We start from the raw sequence: 19,346 nt of genomic DNA, 5'->3' as shown, positions 1-19,346 counted from the left end.
AGCCAAATTCCTTGACACAAATGTGTGTGGTGGCTCTTTATGCCTTGACCCCAGCCTCAGTCCATTCCTTGTGAAGTTCACTCAAATTCTTGAATCAATTTTGCTTGACAATCCTCATAAGGCTGCGGTTCTCTCAGTTGGTTGTGCATCTTTTTTTCCACACTTTTTCCTTCCACTCAACTTTCACGAGTTCACACTTACATATAATTAGCTGAAGTATTATAATGCATATTTGGCGTGCTGTCCGGGGAAGGGCTCCGAGCTCGGGAATGGCCTGAACCTAGAGTACCCCCCCTACATGAAAGTGTAAAATGAACTCTAAGTGGAGGAGATGGGGTGGAGGGGGGATGCTGATAAACCTTCAATGGATAGGGGTAAGTCAGCTGTATTTATACTCTAGTGTTGATTATCTTTAGTGAGCTCCACCTGTGCTAAATAGGCTAAGTATCTGACGTGCTCCTCCCAAACCTTGTTAATAAAACATCATTTCTGTTAACATGCTTGGATACAGCACTCTGTGAACAGCCAGCTTCTTTGGCAATGAATGTTTGTGGTTTACCCTCCTTGTGAAGGGTGTCAATGATTGTATTCTGGACATCTGTCAGATCAGCAGTCTTTCCCATGATTGTGTAGCCTATAGTGAACCAAACTGAGAGACCATTTTGAAGGCTCAGGAAAACTTTGCCGGTGTTTTGAGTTGATTAGCTGATTGGCACATCACCATATTCTAATTTGTTGAGATTTTAAATTTTTTTTCTAATTTGTTGTGAATTGGTGGGTTTTTGTTAAATGTGAGCCAAAATCATCACAATTAAAAGAACCAAAGACTTAAACTACTTCAGTCTGTGTGCACTGAATTTATTTAATACACAAGTTTCACAATTTGAGTTGAATTACTGAAATAAATGAACTTTTCCACGACATTCTAATTTATTGAGATGCACCTGTATTTTACCCCCCGGAATGCGATTTTTAACGGGGACCCCCGCAAAATATGTTTAGGCTAGTTTTGGGCTAGTTTTGAGTAGCAATTGGGGCAGGTTTTGTTGTGAAAACCTGGCAATCCTGCTCCAGATGGTCAGCGGACATTCAGCGCTCATAAAACCCACAGTGAAAGCGCCTCACCTTGGCCAGATTCTCTGGAATTTACCACTGGCTCTAATGTCTCTATAGTGGTTAAACATGATATATATTTAGTTTTGGGTGGCTAAATCTAACGGGGAGTCTTTGGTCTCATTAATCTATTATTTGTTCCAGAACAAACAGTTTTGGCAAAATCTTATCATGTTTATGTAACTTCAATGGTGTAACTCGGAGCGTTGCCTTTGTACTTTTGACTGAACTGCTTAGCAACTTTTATGATGGCTGTTGTTGTTTATTAAATATTATTATTCAATAAATAATATTTAATATAAATAATAGTAGCATTTAATATTGGTAAATGGTGTGTGTGTGTGTTTGTGTGTGTGTGTTCATAATGGTGATTTTTAGGCCCTTTTTACACTAGTGCGTATTCGTTTTAAAATGATTTTTTAAAATGAAAACGATCCTCGTCTACACTGGCATTTTTACTGCGTTTCAGAAACAATCTCCGTCTACACTACACAACCGTAAACGCATGTCACATGACCATTCACAAAGATACAACAATAGATATGTATAGGTAGATGCCCTATTATTTAGATGCCAGATGCATCTACATGCCTGGAGCGGTCGATATGGGGAAAACCACTAGATTTATGGGTACAACAATAAGCATGATGTTATCATTTACACGGTCGTCAAGGATACGTAGAGAGAAAGTGGGCAGCCATGCCATCGTTTTCAAGTTTCAAACAAAAACACACTAGTTTAAACATAGCCTTACACCGTGTCTACACTGAATGCAACATTTGTCAAGCAACAACAGCTTAAGTCTGTCTACACTAGACGCGACAAAGCAACCATTAAAAATCATTTGAACTTTGTGTCAGTAAGTCATAAATAGAACGTGGCAGCAGTTTACTGTTGGGGATCTGTCGTGTCGCGCCGCATCCAGTGTAGACAGCATCACTGATTATAATGAGATCTATAGTGTTTTGTCACGCCGCTCATGTCCGGTGTAGACACGTGTTATTTTGCCTATGGCCGAATCACAGCCATGCCAATATACAGCCATATCTCACATCTACTTGTGGGATATTGCTCATATATATATATATATATATATATATATATATATATATATATATATATATATATATATATATATATATAATGGGTATTAATTATATGAATATACTGTACATATGTATATGTATAGCTGTAGTATACTGTTATACACACACACACACACACACACACACATAAATAGCCTATATAGTGTGTATAAAGTTATTTGCACATTTGCATGAGATGTTTTGTAAAAAGAGCAGACAATCTGATGTATTGTGTTGAACACTACAAATGCAAAATGTCACAAACCTCTTTTCAAACAAGGTCACACAAAGCTCTACATTCATTACACAGAACATTAAACACTCTTCCTCTCACTCTAATGACTATTGCCTTTCATATGTGAAACTTCCAGGTCATCTACGGTCTCATTTAGTCCATGGGATCTAATTCTTCTGAATGCATTCAACTGAACCACACTGTGTTCAATACAGTCAATAACACACTCTGAAAGGAACACTGAGAAACAGCTTCATCTATTGCTCTGCAACTTAAATGACTGCAGCACTCTCACTCGTTCTCTCTAGAACATTTCACATCTCTGTTACTCTAATGAATTAATGAGATGAGCATTCATTTAGAGAAATAAATTACTTGTTTAACTTGTTGTAAATCCAAGGCTGTAGATTTAAAGGAATAGCCAACCTGATCTCACCAGGAAACAACTATTTTACAAGGGCCCGATTTCATATGAATTCACACAAAAATGTGTGTCTTTTAGAAAAAACATGAAGGTTCACCTCTAATCCAACCTATAAACATAACTACAGTCACTGGGGCACGAGTGGGTCATACAAAACATACAACTGCATGAATTCAAATGAGTTAACTATACCAATTCACCAAAATATGAATAGCATCGAAGTGCAGACCAGTGTTTTATTGGATCCCACTGACTTTAATTGTGTGGACAAAAACAGCTGACTTCTTCTGGATTTGGAACAACATGAGCGTGAGTACATAAAGACAGAATAAAGCAAGAATGCATGCATTGTAAAGAGGGAATACTGATGAGTTTGAGCGGAAGCTATGTGGACTTTCTGACAGCGGAGGCCAAAGATATGCACTGTAATTACACACAATAATTACAGGATTATGCGGAATACATTATCAGCAGCCATGGCAGCTACATGCACGAAACAATAAAGCGCAAGAATTCACCTGTCAGCAGAGAAACACATGACGTTTGCAGTCGGAGGTGGTGGCAGAAGGCTCTCGAGAGGAGGAGAGGGGCTGAAAGCCACCTGGGGCACTTCTGTGACCGACACTCATCTCTTATTCATGATGGCGTGTGACATTTCCTCAAGTCAGAGGGGCAGCAGAGGAACTGACTGAGAGACATGCTCAAGATTAACCAGCTAAACAAACATGGCCACGGCAAAAGGTCTTCGTCTATTAGTCATGACTGTAAACCTCATTACCAAGAAAGCCAATCATCTACAGGTACTGTAGGGTATTCGTATGAATACGTATGGCAATATAAGATAACAACACAGCAGAAGATTTTCTTTTTGCTTGAGCGTCTCAGGTTAAATATGATACTCTCATCCATAACAGCAGAGAAGGTGCCCTTCATCACCAGACTGAGAACAAGACGTTGGGAATGGAGGATGCAGAATGGTGTTTTACTGTGAAAACTGAGCAGAATCGATTGGCTGTCCTCCCATAACCACAACATAAATTATAAAGGAAAGGCCATGAGAGAGGAAGGTGCTCTGCTTGGCTTTATGTAACAGAACAGATTTTTTTTGTCTTTTGAAACGTCAGACTGGGATTAGCTGGATTAACTGTAGTTGTTTTATTTAAAATGTCTGGAAAATTGCACGTCATGGATATAACATCAAAAACTGTCTCCCAAATTCAAGATAGCCTAGATAGATTGATTTTGGGATACATTTACCAGACATTTTAAATAAAACAACAACTATAATTTAATTTTTCAAAAATTAATATATACAGTATATTAAAATGTAAAATGTAATATGTAATATGTATATATATATATATATATATATATATATATATATATATATATATATATATATATATATATATATCAAAATCAAAACTAAATTAAGTACACAATTAAGCACATTTCTTATTACTATAATGCAAAAGTGATATTCTCATTGCTGTAGTGTGAAAAAACATTATATATTAACTAAATACAGTATCTACTATATATGTAATAATAATGTTATATAGCATTATTATTACTATAAAATAGTAAATACCATGAAAATATTAATAAAATAATAATGATGATAAGCATATGAATTTTTGCATTGAAACATTTGAGCATATTTTATGTGCATGTATCTATAATAATAATACTAATAATATTTATAATAATAATTTGGATTTTAAGACCATTTGAGTTTTGCTTCCTTTTAGATATATTGCATATGTTTAAAGTACTGTATATACTGTATATTTACCCTTTCCATAATTTTCACCAACAGTTTTCTCTTATTCTTCTGTTAAAAATACTTAGTCTGGGTCTCCTCACACCTACTGTACGTAATGAGGTTGGCTTTTCCAGACATGCCAGAGAAATGTATATCTCAGCAGCCATCAAGGTTACAGCTACATTTCCTGTGACAGAAAACTCACTGCTCACTAGAATTACTGTATATCCTGTAAGAAAAGTGTAGATAAACAATTAAGAACCAGTCATTGGGCACCAGCTGTGCTCCAGAGCAATGAAGCAATGAAATGTAATGAGCGTTTTATGGAGCAAGAGGGAATAGATGCATTATGGGAGGAAACAGAGACTTTTAGGAAAACGGGAAAAAAATGTTATGGGCAGCATGGAAACACTCAGTGATGGCAATCCAGCCATGAAGGTCTTTGATTGGTGTCTGGCCAAACTCAGAAAAAAAAAAACTCCTGACTGTTGTGCAGGTTTCGTTCAGACAGAGCCTAATGTAAGACACTTAAACAGCTATTTATTCTGCATAAGAGTCGATTCTCCTTTAGGGCTGTTTTTAGAATCGGTGCAGACTAATGCGAAAATGACTATCAACAAATGTACGTTTCCCAATTAGCTGTTAATGGCTAAGTAACTGCCATAGCCCAAGGTAAATTTTTTGCATGCACACACATAAATGCTGAAAGCAGAGAGTTGGTCTTATTTAGATCAAACAAACCATTACACGAACAAATGTAGTATGTAGGAGAAAGCCCATAAAGTGCAATAGAGCTTAGCTTTTCTGGACTTCATTTGTCCCTCAGTTATTAGATTTTATTTCACATAATAGAAACTACATTTAAATATGCACCACTTATCTTTTCTATACAGCAAGCAATAGCTACTCAATCTGCATTACTGCTAAATTGACCCCAGAAGGAGTCAGATTCTTCAGAGCAGATCTGGAGAGGGAATTATTAAGGAACAAGAGCTGCTAACTCACAGACACAATGGAATTTAAAGAGACAAGAACGTGACAAAAAAGGCTCTTAATGCATTGACCTTTTGACTTTTTAATGCTCTGCAGGGAGAGACGTCTTCTACCTAACCTGCTCATGAGTGACTCATAAAAACCTATGTACTGTAAGAAGATTTAATCTATCGCCATGCTCTTTCTGTTATGGGATTTCATGAGTGTAATTATATTAAAGTACTATTACCGTATGGAATTCAGGCTTCTCTCTTGATATATACAGCTGTGAGAGGATCGTGACAAGCCTACAAAAGGTCATATGTACTTCAGATGTACAGTGATTTGCTGAGAGGCAGTGACTTTGAGAATCTGAATGCCTTTCATTCCGATTTAATAACATACAGCTTTGAACTTTATAATAACCCTGATCCTACTGCAAAAGCCTGGTACAAACACTGTACTTAAAGACAGTTATAAATATACATTATGTAATAGAAGTCAAATATTTTTAATAAGTATAAGTCTCTTATGTTCACCAAGATGAAAAATCTGATTTAAAACAATTACAGTAAATTAGTAATATTGTGAAATATTATTATAATTGAAAAGAAAATGCATTCCTGTTTTGGCAAAGCTGAATGTTCAGCAGCAATTACTGCAATTTTCAGTGTCAAATGACCAGAAATCATTCTAATATAATCATTTGGTGCAGAGTTTTTGCTGCTTAATATTTTTGTGGGAACCATGATACACTATCATTAAAAAGTTAAGGCTAACTAAGATTAAAAAAAAAAAAACTGAAAAAAATTAATAATTTTATTCAACAAGGACACATTCAATTGATCAAAGTGACAGTAAAATCAATTATAATGTTGAAAAAGATTTTTATTAAAAAAAAAAAATAATAATATTCTATAAAAAAATATATATTCTTTTGAACTATTGCTTCTGAAATATCCTTAAAAAAAATCACTGTTTCAACAAAGATATTAAACAAAAAATGTTTTTTTAAATTCAGCTTTGCTATCACAGGAATAAATACATTTTTATAAATGTAATAAAACAGTTCTTATAAATGGTAATATTTCACATTATTACTGTTTCTACTACATTTTTGCCTTGGTGAGCATAAGTAATTTCTTTTAAAAATCTTAATTATTCCAAACTTTTGAGTGGTAGTGTATCACATAATGTATATTTAGAACTGTGTTTCTTTCAAAAATTTTACAAAAACCTTAATTATTCTAAACTTTTCATTAGTAGTGTAAATATTATGAAACATTCCAGTTCATCTGAATACAGACTTGAGGCTTGTTCACATTAAGTTTATACTATTTTAAATCTTTCTTGATAGGTAAAATTAAAAATATAATCAACAACACACAAAACTCATTTGTCATTAAAAGCTGTATAATTAGATCTGAATTTTGCAAGTTCAGCCTTCTCTTAAAATAAACTCTGCCCTTTGAGTGAGAGTGTTCTGTTGTGACTGTCCAAAAGCAGAAAGAGCCTCTATGTGACAGTTGTTGTTCCTGCCCTTGCTGGAGGCGGAATACTGAATGTGTAAATCAGGGGAGGACCGCTGTCCCTAACCAGGGTTCAAACTGCCCTCAACTTCCCCTGCAGGGTCACTGGGGACATCCATGAGAAAGAGAGAGACAGACAGAAGAGAGGAGCTGGAAATAGACGAAGCATTTTATGGAAATCTCCATGGATACTGTGTCTATAAAAAAATACTAATGGAGATTTTTTATTTAAGTTTTGAAGAGCACAGGCATTTCTGAAGGAACAAACTGCAGCATTTTGAGCATATCTGCTTCTCCAGGCTTTGCTATGAGAAGTTTCCATTTGCTTTTCACATATTAAACCGTGCCATGCTTATTTGTTGTATTTTTGTGTTTGTTGTTGCAGAGTTCATACAAGGCAGTCGTTTCGTTTTCAAGGTCTGTCCTGCAGCACATATAGTATTGCGTTTAAAATCAATGTTCTCAAGAATAGAACAAGCTTTCTGCTGTAAAATATATTGAATTACATGACCAATCTCCTAAGTAAATGAGCTTTACATCTAATTAAATTTGCATTTCCAGAAGGAAATACCAGTGCTTGCAAGGCAGCAAACCAATTGTGTTAAAGATTTAGGATTTTATTCTGCTTAAATTAAATGCTGTTGTTGTCATGACATTCAGCATGCATCTTGTTTTCAGATGGCTGCACATCACACGTCACTTTGCAGTAAAGTAAAGGCAACTGGATAAACTGGATAAATATGCACAAGACAGACATAAGCTTTTATAATTTAGTATTCCAAAAATATGCAAGAAAGAAGACCGATTTAGTATGCAAATAAATGCAAGAATGCAATGTTTACTGTACATATATTAGTTCCTGAAAACTGTAAATATAATATATATTTAGAAATAAACATAAAATAAATCTAGATATATAATAATATTCCATAATACTCTAAAATATACATAATTAAACATAAAACAGAATATATATATATATATATATATATATATATATATATATATATATATATACACACATATATGTGTGCGTGTCTGTGTGTGTGATATTGCTCATATATTACATATAATATGCATACAACAAAAAATAAATTCATATATAATAATATATAATAATAAAGCAGGGAAGAACTGCTATAATATGTAATATATAATGCAAAATAGAATAAAACAGAATACTCATAAAGTACAAAATCATAAATTAGCAATTATTAACAATACAATACAATATAAAATTTTACGTATTGTTAAACTAGATGGAGATGCACATAGGACAAACTGCATGCTGCCCAACTAAGTGCTTTGTTAAACAGTTGAGTTACTAATAACAACGACCCTTTTAAAAACTGATATATCTAAAGCAGTCCATTAAATTAATGGGAAAATCAAATACAGTGTATGGCACTTGTATGAGAGTGGATTGTGCTGGATGGGATGTTGAGAGCTAAAGGCCTGTTTGAGGTGAGAGATGGAGACCTGAATCCTGAGCAGATGGATTTCTATTAGTAAACACATACCACTTTGGTGTGAAATGCTCCAACCTGGGGCTAATACTTACTTCAAACGAAGTGAATTTGCATTGAAATTTATATCTTTAAACACTCCGCACCATCATGCAGCTGTTCCTGAGTACTGTGAAAATGTGATGTAAATGCAAATCAAACAGAGCTGTAGATCACCCGACAGAACTAGTACCAGGTAAAACACTTAAAAGAGGTCTGTGCACACACATGCAAACACAAACAAGTATTTAACCAAAGAATGATGGTGGCTTCCCCTTATCTGAACAAGGAATGATTAAAGTATAAAGTGCCAGAAGAGCTTTCATTTAAGTTGAAAAATAGACGTTTGGTTACTCACTGAGCTCAGCGATGCTCCCCACGCGTGTGGCCAGCAGGGACTGCTCAATAGTACGCTGCTCGGACTGACTGTAGGCATCTCCAGCTTTATTTGAGCGCTGCTGGTTCCTGTGCAGGCTCAAACTATCCGGCAAACTGAGGATTCCTGCACAAAAGAATTAAGAAAAAAGTAGGTTCATGTTCAGCTAGAAAAAAATTCAGCTGTTAAACTCAAAGTTCCAGTATACCAGCAGAGCATGGGTTAAAATTTAAATTTAACATTTATTAATTTAGCACACATTTTTATCATACATTAAAGACAATAATATAATAATAATGGTATTAATATCAAAGACACACACCCCTCAGGAACAGAACCTATGACAACTCAATACTAGGACTTTTGTCTCACCCTGAAAAACCACTGGTGTTGCTGTCGGCTAAAATCATAAAAACTTCAAACCATTGCTTCCAACTAAAATCCTCAATACATAATATTACTTTCTCCAGTGGAAAAGTCATCTCGTCTGAATCAGGAGAGAAATATGCACAGATCAAGCACTGTTTACAAGCGAAAATAGTCCAAAACAGTAACTATGCAGATGGATTTTGATGTGAGTGTTTTTTTGTTGTTGTTGTTTTGTTTTTTTTACTGGAGGCTGGAGGAAGTGTTTTCGGCCAGAAGCCGTATTTTAAAACACCTTAATGGAGTATGTGTTTCTAACAAACACAGCTTTTTACTTCACAAGATATTAATTGATGGACTGGAGTGGTGTGGATTACTTGCGGATTATTGTGATTTTCTTATCAGCTGTTTGAACTCACAATCTGATGGCACCCATTCACTGCAGAGGATTGTCATCTTTATTTAAAGGGATAGTTCACCCAAAACTGAAAACTCTATAATACTCACCCCTCATGTCGTTCCAAACCCATATAACTTTCTTTCTTTTGTGGAAGATGAAGAAGCTATTTTGAAGAATATTACAAAAAATTGGTTCCCATCGACTTCCATTGTGTTTAATGTCCATAAAACAGAAGTCAATGGAATCGAAACCGTCTGGTTATCAACATTTATCAAAATATTTTCTTGTATGTTCCGGAGAACAAAGAAAGTCATACACGTTCGGAACAACATAAGGGTGAGCAAATTATCCCATTTTCATTTTTGGATGGACTATCTCTTTAATAATAATAAGCAGGCAAACTGTATAACAGGTCCCCCAGGGCTTCCTTCTAGGCGGTAACAGGTGATAAACTTGGCTGGCCGCTTGTTTTGTCTGCTCACAAGGAGAAAGGGAGGTGTATCACCTTTCCGGACAACCAGCAATTACTGTAAAGAATCGTTGTCCTTTATTTGTGGAACACAGACTTAAGTCTACATGCATATAACTTAATGCTAATGTTTCAATGATGACACCTGAAAGGATTCCGCACTTAACCAATGAAACTGACTCCACATCACACAGCGTCCCTGAAATCAACATTAGATTGAAGGCTCGCTTGTTCAGCACTACTGCACACTCACAAAGCTTTTCATCCCGGCTCACAGCCGAACCGCTGGGGTGAGACTCAGTTAGTGTCTGAATCACAGTGGTTATTGTTTTTAACAGGATGGTTGGGCTCCTCGAAAATTGGATTCGCTCTCATCCTTGTGTTTCCATCAGTCCTATTGTTGCCAAACACTCCTGGAGCCGACGGCGTGGTAAATTATGATGTGGCGGAAACAAATGACTCTGTTTTGTTGTCCTCCACCGACAGAGGGGCTTTCGTTTGAACCATCTCATTTACTCTCCTGAGGCAAATGTAATTTTAGGGGCCTGCCTGAGATCGGGAATGATGTAAATCCTTAATCAGCTTCACCCGGGGAAATGTGATGGCACTGTATGTTGCTTATCATAATGTAAATATATTGCTTGACAAACTCAACATAGGTCTTCCAAGGCATGTTTTGTATTATTAAAAATGCACCCTTATATAATTGCTGCTATATAGATCATGCAGTCCATCTTACAGTAAGTGCTTTGCTTCAAGGAGGAATAAAAAATAAGGCACATCCTGATAGAATTTGAACTAGGTTGCCATGGAGACAAGGCAGGGGTGGAGTGATGGTTACTTGCCTGCGGCATGGGAGGAAGTACAGGTGTTTAGCAATGCAAGACCACACCTCACTGTCCTGGGCCTAGTACTTTAAATTGTATTCATGTATTGATACAAACTAATTCGCAGCCCTGCAGATGTTCATAATAAGATCTTGCTCTCCATTGCCCTCGCCTCAGCTCAATGAAGAATGAATGACAGGTGTATAAGATCCTAGAGCGTAGCAAAATTCCCCCTCGTTCACTATAATCTCCTGAGTCCACAGCTCTTATTAAAACTCTCAGCGGGTCTCCGTGACAGATGAGTGTGCCAGGCTCATGCACAGCCAGCCTGAAACACTTAAAGCAACGGGTGGTAAGACTGGCATCTCGCTTGCTTTCCTTTCAGCTCCACTTCCTCAAACATCGGTCAGGGTAAACTTTTCAAATTACAGTAGGCTACAAAGACTTCACACGTAGAGAAATGCACACACACGCACTTTAAATAACTTTAAAAGCCTGGCTTCTTCGAAATCCTGGCCTTCTTTTGTTCTGTGTGATTATGCTTCAAAAGGAAATCATGCTCAAAAACATTTTATGGCAGGTTTTTACAGTTGGCTTGCTGCCAAAAATTAATTTTGAAGGTCAATGCTTCAGATAACTCAATATGACGTGTACCATTTATTTTGAAGAAAAACAGCACAAGCAAAATTTTTCACAAAAACAACCTTCCTAGATGTTAGAAAATGAAAGAAAAGGTTTGGGGTCAATAAGATTTTTGGATGTTTTTGAAATAAGTCTCTTATGCTTACTGATGCTGCATTTATTTGATAAAAAAATAAAAATGTAAAAATAGTAATATTTTAAAATATTATTTATAATAACGTTTCATGCATACTTGTAAAGATATTATTCAAAATTAAGACATTTGGACACTTTATGGTTGTCAAATGTTACAAGTAAAAAAAAATAAAAAACCTTATCGCACCTCTAATATTCTGCAATAAAATGTATACACTTTATGTGTGGTGTAAGTGTTCAAATGGTTATACATGACTATATATCTGAGGTTGCTGTTTGTAGATCCCCGAGTCAGTTTATTCAATAAATAATTGAATAGAATGTAGAATAATAATAATAATATTAATATTTTAGTATTAATATTTTTCAGGTTATTCAGAGGTCAGGTAACAGCATTCTGTGACTGCAACAAAAATAATTACCTGCAGTTGAAGAAGAAAATCAGTATTTCATGAGTATTAAAGATTGTGAAATGTTTATTTTATAAAGAGTAAAAAAAAAAAAAAAGAGCTGATCTACCGGAACAACCAAAGCATCAGGGTGCAAGGAAAAAGCCTAAAGCTTGAAACCATACTGTCATTCATACAGCGCATCCACTACTTCACTCATGGCTGTAATGAGTTATGGCGACCAGTGTGAAAATGCATTTGCATAATGCTGCATAATAATAAATAAATGATCATGATGCCAGGTCATGAAGTGAAAAGTTTTCCCCTCAAGCTCCTTATTCGTCTTCTTCAAGTGTGCAGTATCTGCCAGTGATGCCACTGCAGATTAAGACCTCCCTCACTTCAGCTCACTATCCAAAAGGCCTGTGGGTTTGGAAACCATTAAAAGTGTGTCCAAAGTGATACACGTACCGCAAAGTCTCTATTCTCAAGGAACTCGGTTTATGATGACATAAGTAGACTGAGAAAAATAGAGCCTCCAGCTTTTCTTTCCAACTTACAACACACATTTTCTCTATTCTGACTGTCTGCTGGACATCAGTGGATTTATTTAAGACATTTGATCTAAAAGATACAGACCTCCTTGAGGTGGGGATGTGGTTTAGAGCCTACATTACAACTGGAGTGTGTTATTATGATAGAGTAATAAGTCATAACTTTGTGATGTAGTTTGTTTTTAATAAAGCATTTTGGTTGACCAATAATAAAATAAAATAAAATAAAATAAAATAAAATAAAATAAAATAAAATAGTAATTGCAAAAAGGAAAAAAAATGGCATTTGGTTTAAAATTGTGTTATTTAATGCAATGAAATCTCAAATGTTGCAAATTTATATTTATACAGATACAAGGGGAAATTGTCACGTATAGATGTCTATAATATATCTGAGGTTGCTCTTTGCAACCTCATTACTTATCTGTACATTCAATAAGTAATTGAAAAATGTTGAAAACTGTTATTCAAGCTAACTTAGAGTAGCAGATTTCAATACATGCTGTTTTCAAGCCGATGAACTTGAGAGAATGAATAATGAAGGCGTCAGCCAGGTTTAAACTAGCTGAGGATTCTAGGTGTGCAGGCGTCAATGCCCTGTAACAATGTCAAAACCCAATGAATTCACATTGGCAACATACAACACTCCTTTCAGCCAAAACCAAAGTCTTTGGTTTGGAAAAACACAGCATCCACAGGTTGGCTCAGACAGGAGCTCTATAAAATCATTTGCATTTTACCTCTAGGGTGCCAGAATTGCATTACAGTACTTATCGCATGCTTCATAGTGGACCAGTCGACCAAAAGTGCTTTGACAGTCTGACAAGGGGACATTAGAATAGCCAGTAGGCTTGGGCAGTCAATGGAGAGGAACTGCTGGGACATACCGGAGTTTTCTCAGCTTTCCCATGCACGCGTGCCGAGTGCGGATATGCCGCTGACCTCACTGGAGCTTAGAGTCTGTATTTAAATCTATTTTAAAGGCCTGTGAAGCCCGGCCTGCTCACTTAGCCTGAGAATGCAGATGAAAACACATACACACACACGTCTTCTGTCTCTCTGTACAAAGTACAAATGTGGAAAAACAACTCCCTGGATTTCTCACAGTGCAATGCCAGCATGCAAAAGCTAGAAAGTGATTCAAGCCACACCATGTAAACCTACACCCACAACACCTATTACACTCACGCAGTTTTGCGCTTGGTCAACTTCTTTACTAACCTCTATGCTAGGTTAAACCCACACATAAGTAAAATAATATCCAATATTTCTTGTGCAAGATGGTATTTTTGTGACACACTAGAGACTTGTAAATAGTGGACAACTGAAACAATAGTTTGAGAGAGTTTTGTAATAGGTTAAATCACACAAGCTGAATTCTGGCAGCCCTAAGCAGATGGAGTCCATATGTACGTCAATAAGAACCAGGAATGCTGCATTTCTGGGGGACGGAGAGAGGAGTTTGAGGAGAGGGATGTGGCGGTGTCTACATGCGTCGTGTGACTGTGCAGTATGTCTCCAGTACTGGCTGACCGCAAAGCTTTAATGGTTTTTGGAATCATCCACAGGGATTTGCTCCGAGTTGTTCGGTGATCATAAAGTTGGATTGGTCCGTGGATTTGTCGCTAATGGCATGTGTCTGTTTGAATTTAAGACACACATGACTGTCAGAGAAACAGTCAGCACAATCCCCTCAAATATTAACACTAAACAACTGTGCATACAGCATACACACTAAAAACATTAAGAAATTAATATTTTTATTCAGCAGTGAGGCAATAAATTGATCAAAAGTGATAGTAACAAGACTTATAATGTTAAAAAGACTGGCATTTTAAATAAATGCTGTTCTATTCAAATTTCATCAAATGATTCTGAAAAAAATTTATCATGGTTTATGGAGCACCAAATCAGCATATTAAAATAATATCTGAAGGATCACATGACTCTGATTCGAGCAATGGCTGCTGAAATTTCAGCTTTGCCATCACAGGAATACATTACATTATAAAATATATTCAAATAGAAAACAATTATTTTAAATCATAATATCATTTCATAATATTAGTTTTTACTGTATTTTTGATCAAATAAATGCAGCCTTGGTGAGCATAAAATACTTTTTCAAAAACACCTTTTTTGTGTCCAAAAACACTTACAGACCCCAATATGGAGACAGATTAGTCTCAAATATAATTCACGCAAAAAACACGATTCACACATGCGTAGACAATTTCACATGCATGAAACCTAATTCACGTACACACAAAAAAAAAATTCACGTGCGTGAAAAAAAATATATATATTCACAAAAAAGCAATTCACATGCGCAAAATAAAATTATATATTCATAAAATACATTTCACAAATGCAAAACACAATTCGTAGATATACAACTGTGCACAAAAAACCTTTGAATGTTTAAAATGTACGAGTGCCTGAATGTACAAATCGTCATTTACTACGAATCCACTCGGATTTGTGTGTGTGTTTTTTTGAGACTTTCCTGGCAGAGCTCTCTTCCCACGTGGGTCTGTCGTACTCTTTAGCCAATCAGATGCGTGCTTATCCTTCAACCAATCATATCATAAGCCACTGAGAGTGCATTCAAGGAGCACGATTCTGCGCACCTTTTGCGCAATATGGATTAATTAGAACGGAAATTAAGCCTTTACATCAGTAATTCCATAGTCAGTAAAAGAAATGGACACAGCGACCCAATTGGAACTCAATTGAGACAAGTGAAGCCCATTTTTAGCGATTTTTAGAACTTCCGTTTCTGACGCGCAGACTCAAACTAAGCTTGATGACGTCAGCAACCTGTCTGACAGATGTAAATCTTCTAGTAGCTGTGCATGAAAACTGCCATCGTTAATCTTGCAGAGACGGCGAGCTTCAGCGGGGAGTTCTTTGGCGTGAGTGAGCAGGAGTAAGTATTCTGATTAATTATTTTGTATAGTATTTTAAAATGTAACGCCAGGGCTTCTATGGGCTACCATCCAAACAACCACACCATAACCCACTAACATCTGAATGCACTCTCAGTGGCTTATGATATGATTGGTTGAATGGTAAGCTCGCATCTGATTGGCTAAAGAGTACGACAGACCCACGTGTGAAGAGAGCTCTGCCAGGAAAGTCTCAAAAACACACACACACAAATCCGAGTGGATTCATAGTAAATGACGATTTGTACATTCAGACACTCGTACATTTTAAACATTCAAAGGTTTTTGTGCACAGTTGTATATCTACGAATTGTGATTTGCATTTGTGAAATGTATTTTATGAATATATAATTTTATTTTGCGCATGTGAATTGCTTTTTGTGAATATATTTTTTTTTTCACGCACGTGAATTTTTTTTGTGTGTACGTGAATTAGGTTTCATGCATGTGAAATTGTCTACGCATGTGTGAATCGTGTTTTTTGCGTGAATTATATTTGAGACTAATCTGTCTCCATACCCCAAAGCTTTAAATAGTAATGTATGCAAATATGTTAGCAATATTAGTATTCAACACATGGAACATTGACCCTGAAGGCACTTAGAACATACTAAGGACAATAAAACACTAGGTGAATACAAGAGATGACATAAAATGAAAACAGGATTGGCATGTACATAAACAACATTTGCCTTAAAAGGCCTATTAACAGTGTGATGGATGAACAGATTGTGTGTTGACTTCTAAATGATCCAAACTGGTTCTTGAATTGCAGGTCACATAAACAAGAGCTCACAAAAGCTTTTAACTATTTTCTTCCAGTCTTCATTGACTGGAGTTTTCAAGGTGAAGTGTGTAATTTATAAGCCACTAGCGTCACCAAATAGAATTTATATAAGTGAGAAATAATAACTGTTCTCACACAGGTCTCCCAACTCCATTTCCAAATGAATAAAAATAAACCAATACATTCATTTACAACAATTCCAGCAAAAGGTATGTTTAGACTATTTAATGATAGCCATGGCATAAACTGGTCATTCAACTGGGATTCAAACTATACTGTTTTAACAGTATATTAATTCCCTTTAAAAAAAAATGGGTAACAAGAGTCATTAATTCAAGAATCAAACTACACTGGTTGTACTGTATGTCTTGATTCACTAAAAAGAATTAGTTCATAAAGTCATGCATTTGGGAGTCAAACTACATTGTTTATACTGTACATTTTGATTCACTAAAAAGAACCAGATTTTAAGAGGGATTTGTTTGTGAATCAGACTGTACGTTTCACGTTAGGCCTATAGATTTAACTGATTTTAATTCTGTTCCAGTATTTTTCTTCATATTTCCACTTTCTGTTTACTTTGTTCATTATGCTATAGTATTGACTTTAGAGTCAGTGTTGCATTCCAATCTAACTTGTGAGAATTTCTTGTGAATTATTGACTTGCCTAATGAATAAATGTAAAAACCTATTAGACCTTCAGTGATCTTCACTAGAAGCATTTGCTATTGATCAGTCAGAACAGCAAAACAAAGTCCAAAACCATGAGAGCACTGCAGATCTGTCAATGAAAACATCAAAATAATATGATTCACACAGACAGAAATGATATCAGTCTCCGTGAAAGCTGATATTAACTGTTATCAGAAGAGATGAAAGGCACTAAAACACAAACATGGTCATGTTTGCATGTGGAAACATGTCCTGTCGATGAATGCTGGGTAATGACCATGCTGTGTACGCCTGCTGCATGCACCAAAGTGATACTGAGCTAAGTGTCTGTGTCATAGCTAGCCTGGATGCCCTGTGGTCCTTCTCTCCGGAAAACTCCAAAACAACTGGTAATGGAAAGCGCTACCTCCTGCAGTGACCCGATTACATCACCAAATCAGCACACGTGTTGCCCCCCACTCTCCCCTGCTGAAGTAAGACTTGCTGTCACTAACAATCAAAAACGCACGTTCTTCCCTTATCAGCAATCTGCGACAGCATGTTATCAGCCGACCCCATCGAAGACCAATCTCTGGTCATTCAAACAGAGGGGTACACTGTTGGAAGAAAAGTACAACAGTTCTGAGGAGATTCCAGTGAGCGTTTCCTCTGAGGCATTCATATGTGAAAACTTTATTTTATTTTGAGTCCCTGCTCATTACTCTTTGCATTCTTCCCGGTGCTGAGTAGTAATATGCATGCAACTGAGCTCCAAACTGCACAGTAATTGTTTGACTGGATCTGTGCGATTCATCATTTTGACTTCGCTGAGAGGAATTCTGGGCTACTGGCTCTTTAACACAGGCCACACATGACGTCAGAGAGCAATCCGATTGAGGCCTTGTGCAGGACTTTATAAAACTGCACAGAAGAATAACCAATCAATCGTAGTTAAAATGGTCATTTGATATACTTAAAAAAAACTTGGCATTTGCAAATCCACATCTTTTACAAGTTCCAGTAAAAGACTGAATGCATATGCTCAACTGTTAATATTTTCCTATAATTTTCTGATTGTACACCCAATTTTTAAGAAGGTCTGCCAGTTGCGTTTGACATTTAATACATTTAATCAAGAACAGTATTCATGCATTCATTGTCCAGTCTTTCATCTGTCTATTTTGTAATCAGTTACTGCAATTTATGTTCATATTGCTCAAAAAAAAAAAAAAATCAGGTTAAGTCCTTCTAAGGCTAGCACGAGAGAGCCCAGGTCCAAGTGGAATTTGCTGGCTTTTTTCACATTAGGTATGTTTACAAGCACTAATTTGAGTTAATACGAATGAATCCTTGAAGGTTTCAGATTCTGAAAGTTCTGCTTAAGAGTGTTTTTCTTATAAAACCAATAACCAAAGAAAACAGTTGGCTTCAGGTGTTTAAATGCTCATTTTTTCCTACCAATCATATTATTCAAGGTCTACACTACCCTTTTCAGTCTGATCCCAGTTTATTTGGATCAAGCATACTGTAATCAGGGGTGCGTTTTCGCAAAAGCATCATTAGCTAACTATGGTAGTTAGTTCCATTTAACTCTATTGCTAATGACAGAACTTGCAATCATAGTTGCTTTTGTTTCAAGAAGCTATATATCCGATTCCTAATAAATTATTTGGTGGCACACAAAAAAGCTATTTTCTGTGCTGATTTTGGAGGAAAAACATGTGGAATTCTGCCGAATTTATTTAAAATGTGGTGAAATGTGTTAAACGGAGAAGGCAATCTTCAGCACAGAAAAAAAGATACCATAACTGCTACTTTATTTCTTGTAATTGTAACTTTTTCTCACAACACATGAAGCAGAACTTTGTGAATGAAGGTTATTCCGATTTATTGGAAATCTGCTGAACAGATTCTATGAGGGCCTGGCTCTGACCTCTTCATCCAGCTACTCAATAACTTTATATCCCGAACACAGGACTTGCGGAATTATGCACCAATAAAACCTTTCATACACACTGGAGAAACAAGCTTATGAGCTTTTTATAGCAGAATGATTAGACCTGTTCATTTTATGGGGTCATGACTTATTATTTCCAAGTAAAACCCTCTGTTCTTGCAAAATCTGCATGTAAATATATGAAATTTAGTCTTGCATTCAATTTTTCAGCAGGTGG

General features: G+C 36.1%; 1 protein-coding gene across 2 annotated transcripts in view; it reads right to left on the bottom strand.

The window, feature by feature from the left end:
- The window catches only part of btbd11b (BTB (POZ) domain containing 11b), a 59,164-nt gene that overhangs the window by 15,395 nt on the left and 24,423 nt on the right, over positions 1-19,346 (bottom strand). For both annotated transcript variants that reach the window (XM_042744251.1, XM_042744250.1), the window contains exon 2: positions 8,987-9,130. In XM_042744251.1, the coding sequence (XP_042600185.1) occupies positions 8,987-9,130 (144 nt within the window). The remainder of the gene's footprint in view (positions 1-8,986; positions 9,131-19,346) is intronic.

This window comes from Cyprinus carpio, chromosome B18, assembly GCF_018340385.1.
Source record: "Cyprinus carpio isolate SPL01 chromosome B18, ASM1834038v1, whole genome shotgun sequence".
Taxonomy (NCBI): Eukaryota; Metazoa; Chordata; class Actinopteri; order Cypriniformes; family Cyprinidae; genus Cyprinus; species Cyprinus carpio.
This window is presented reverse-complemented; position numbering and strand designations above follow the sequence as displayed.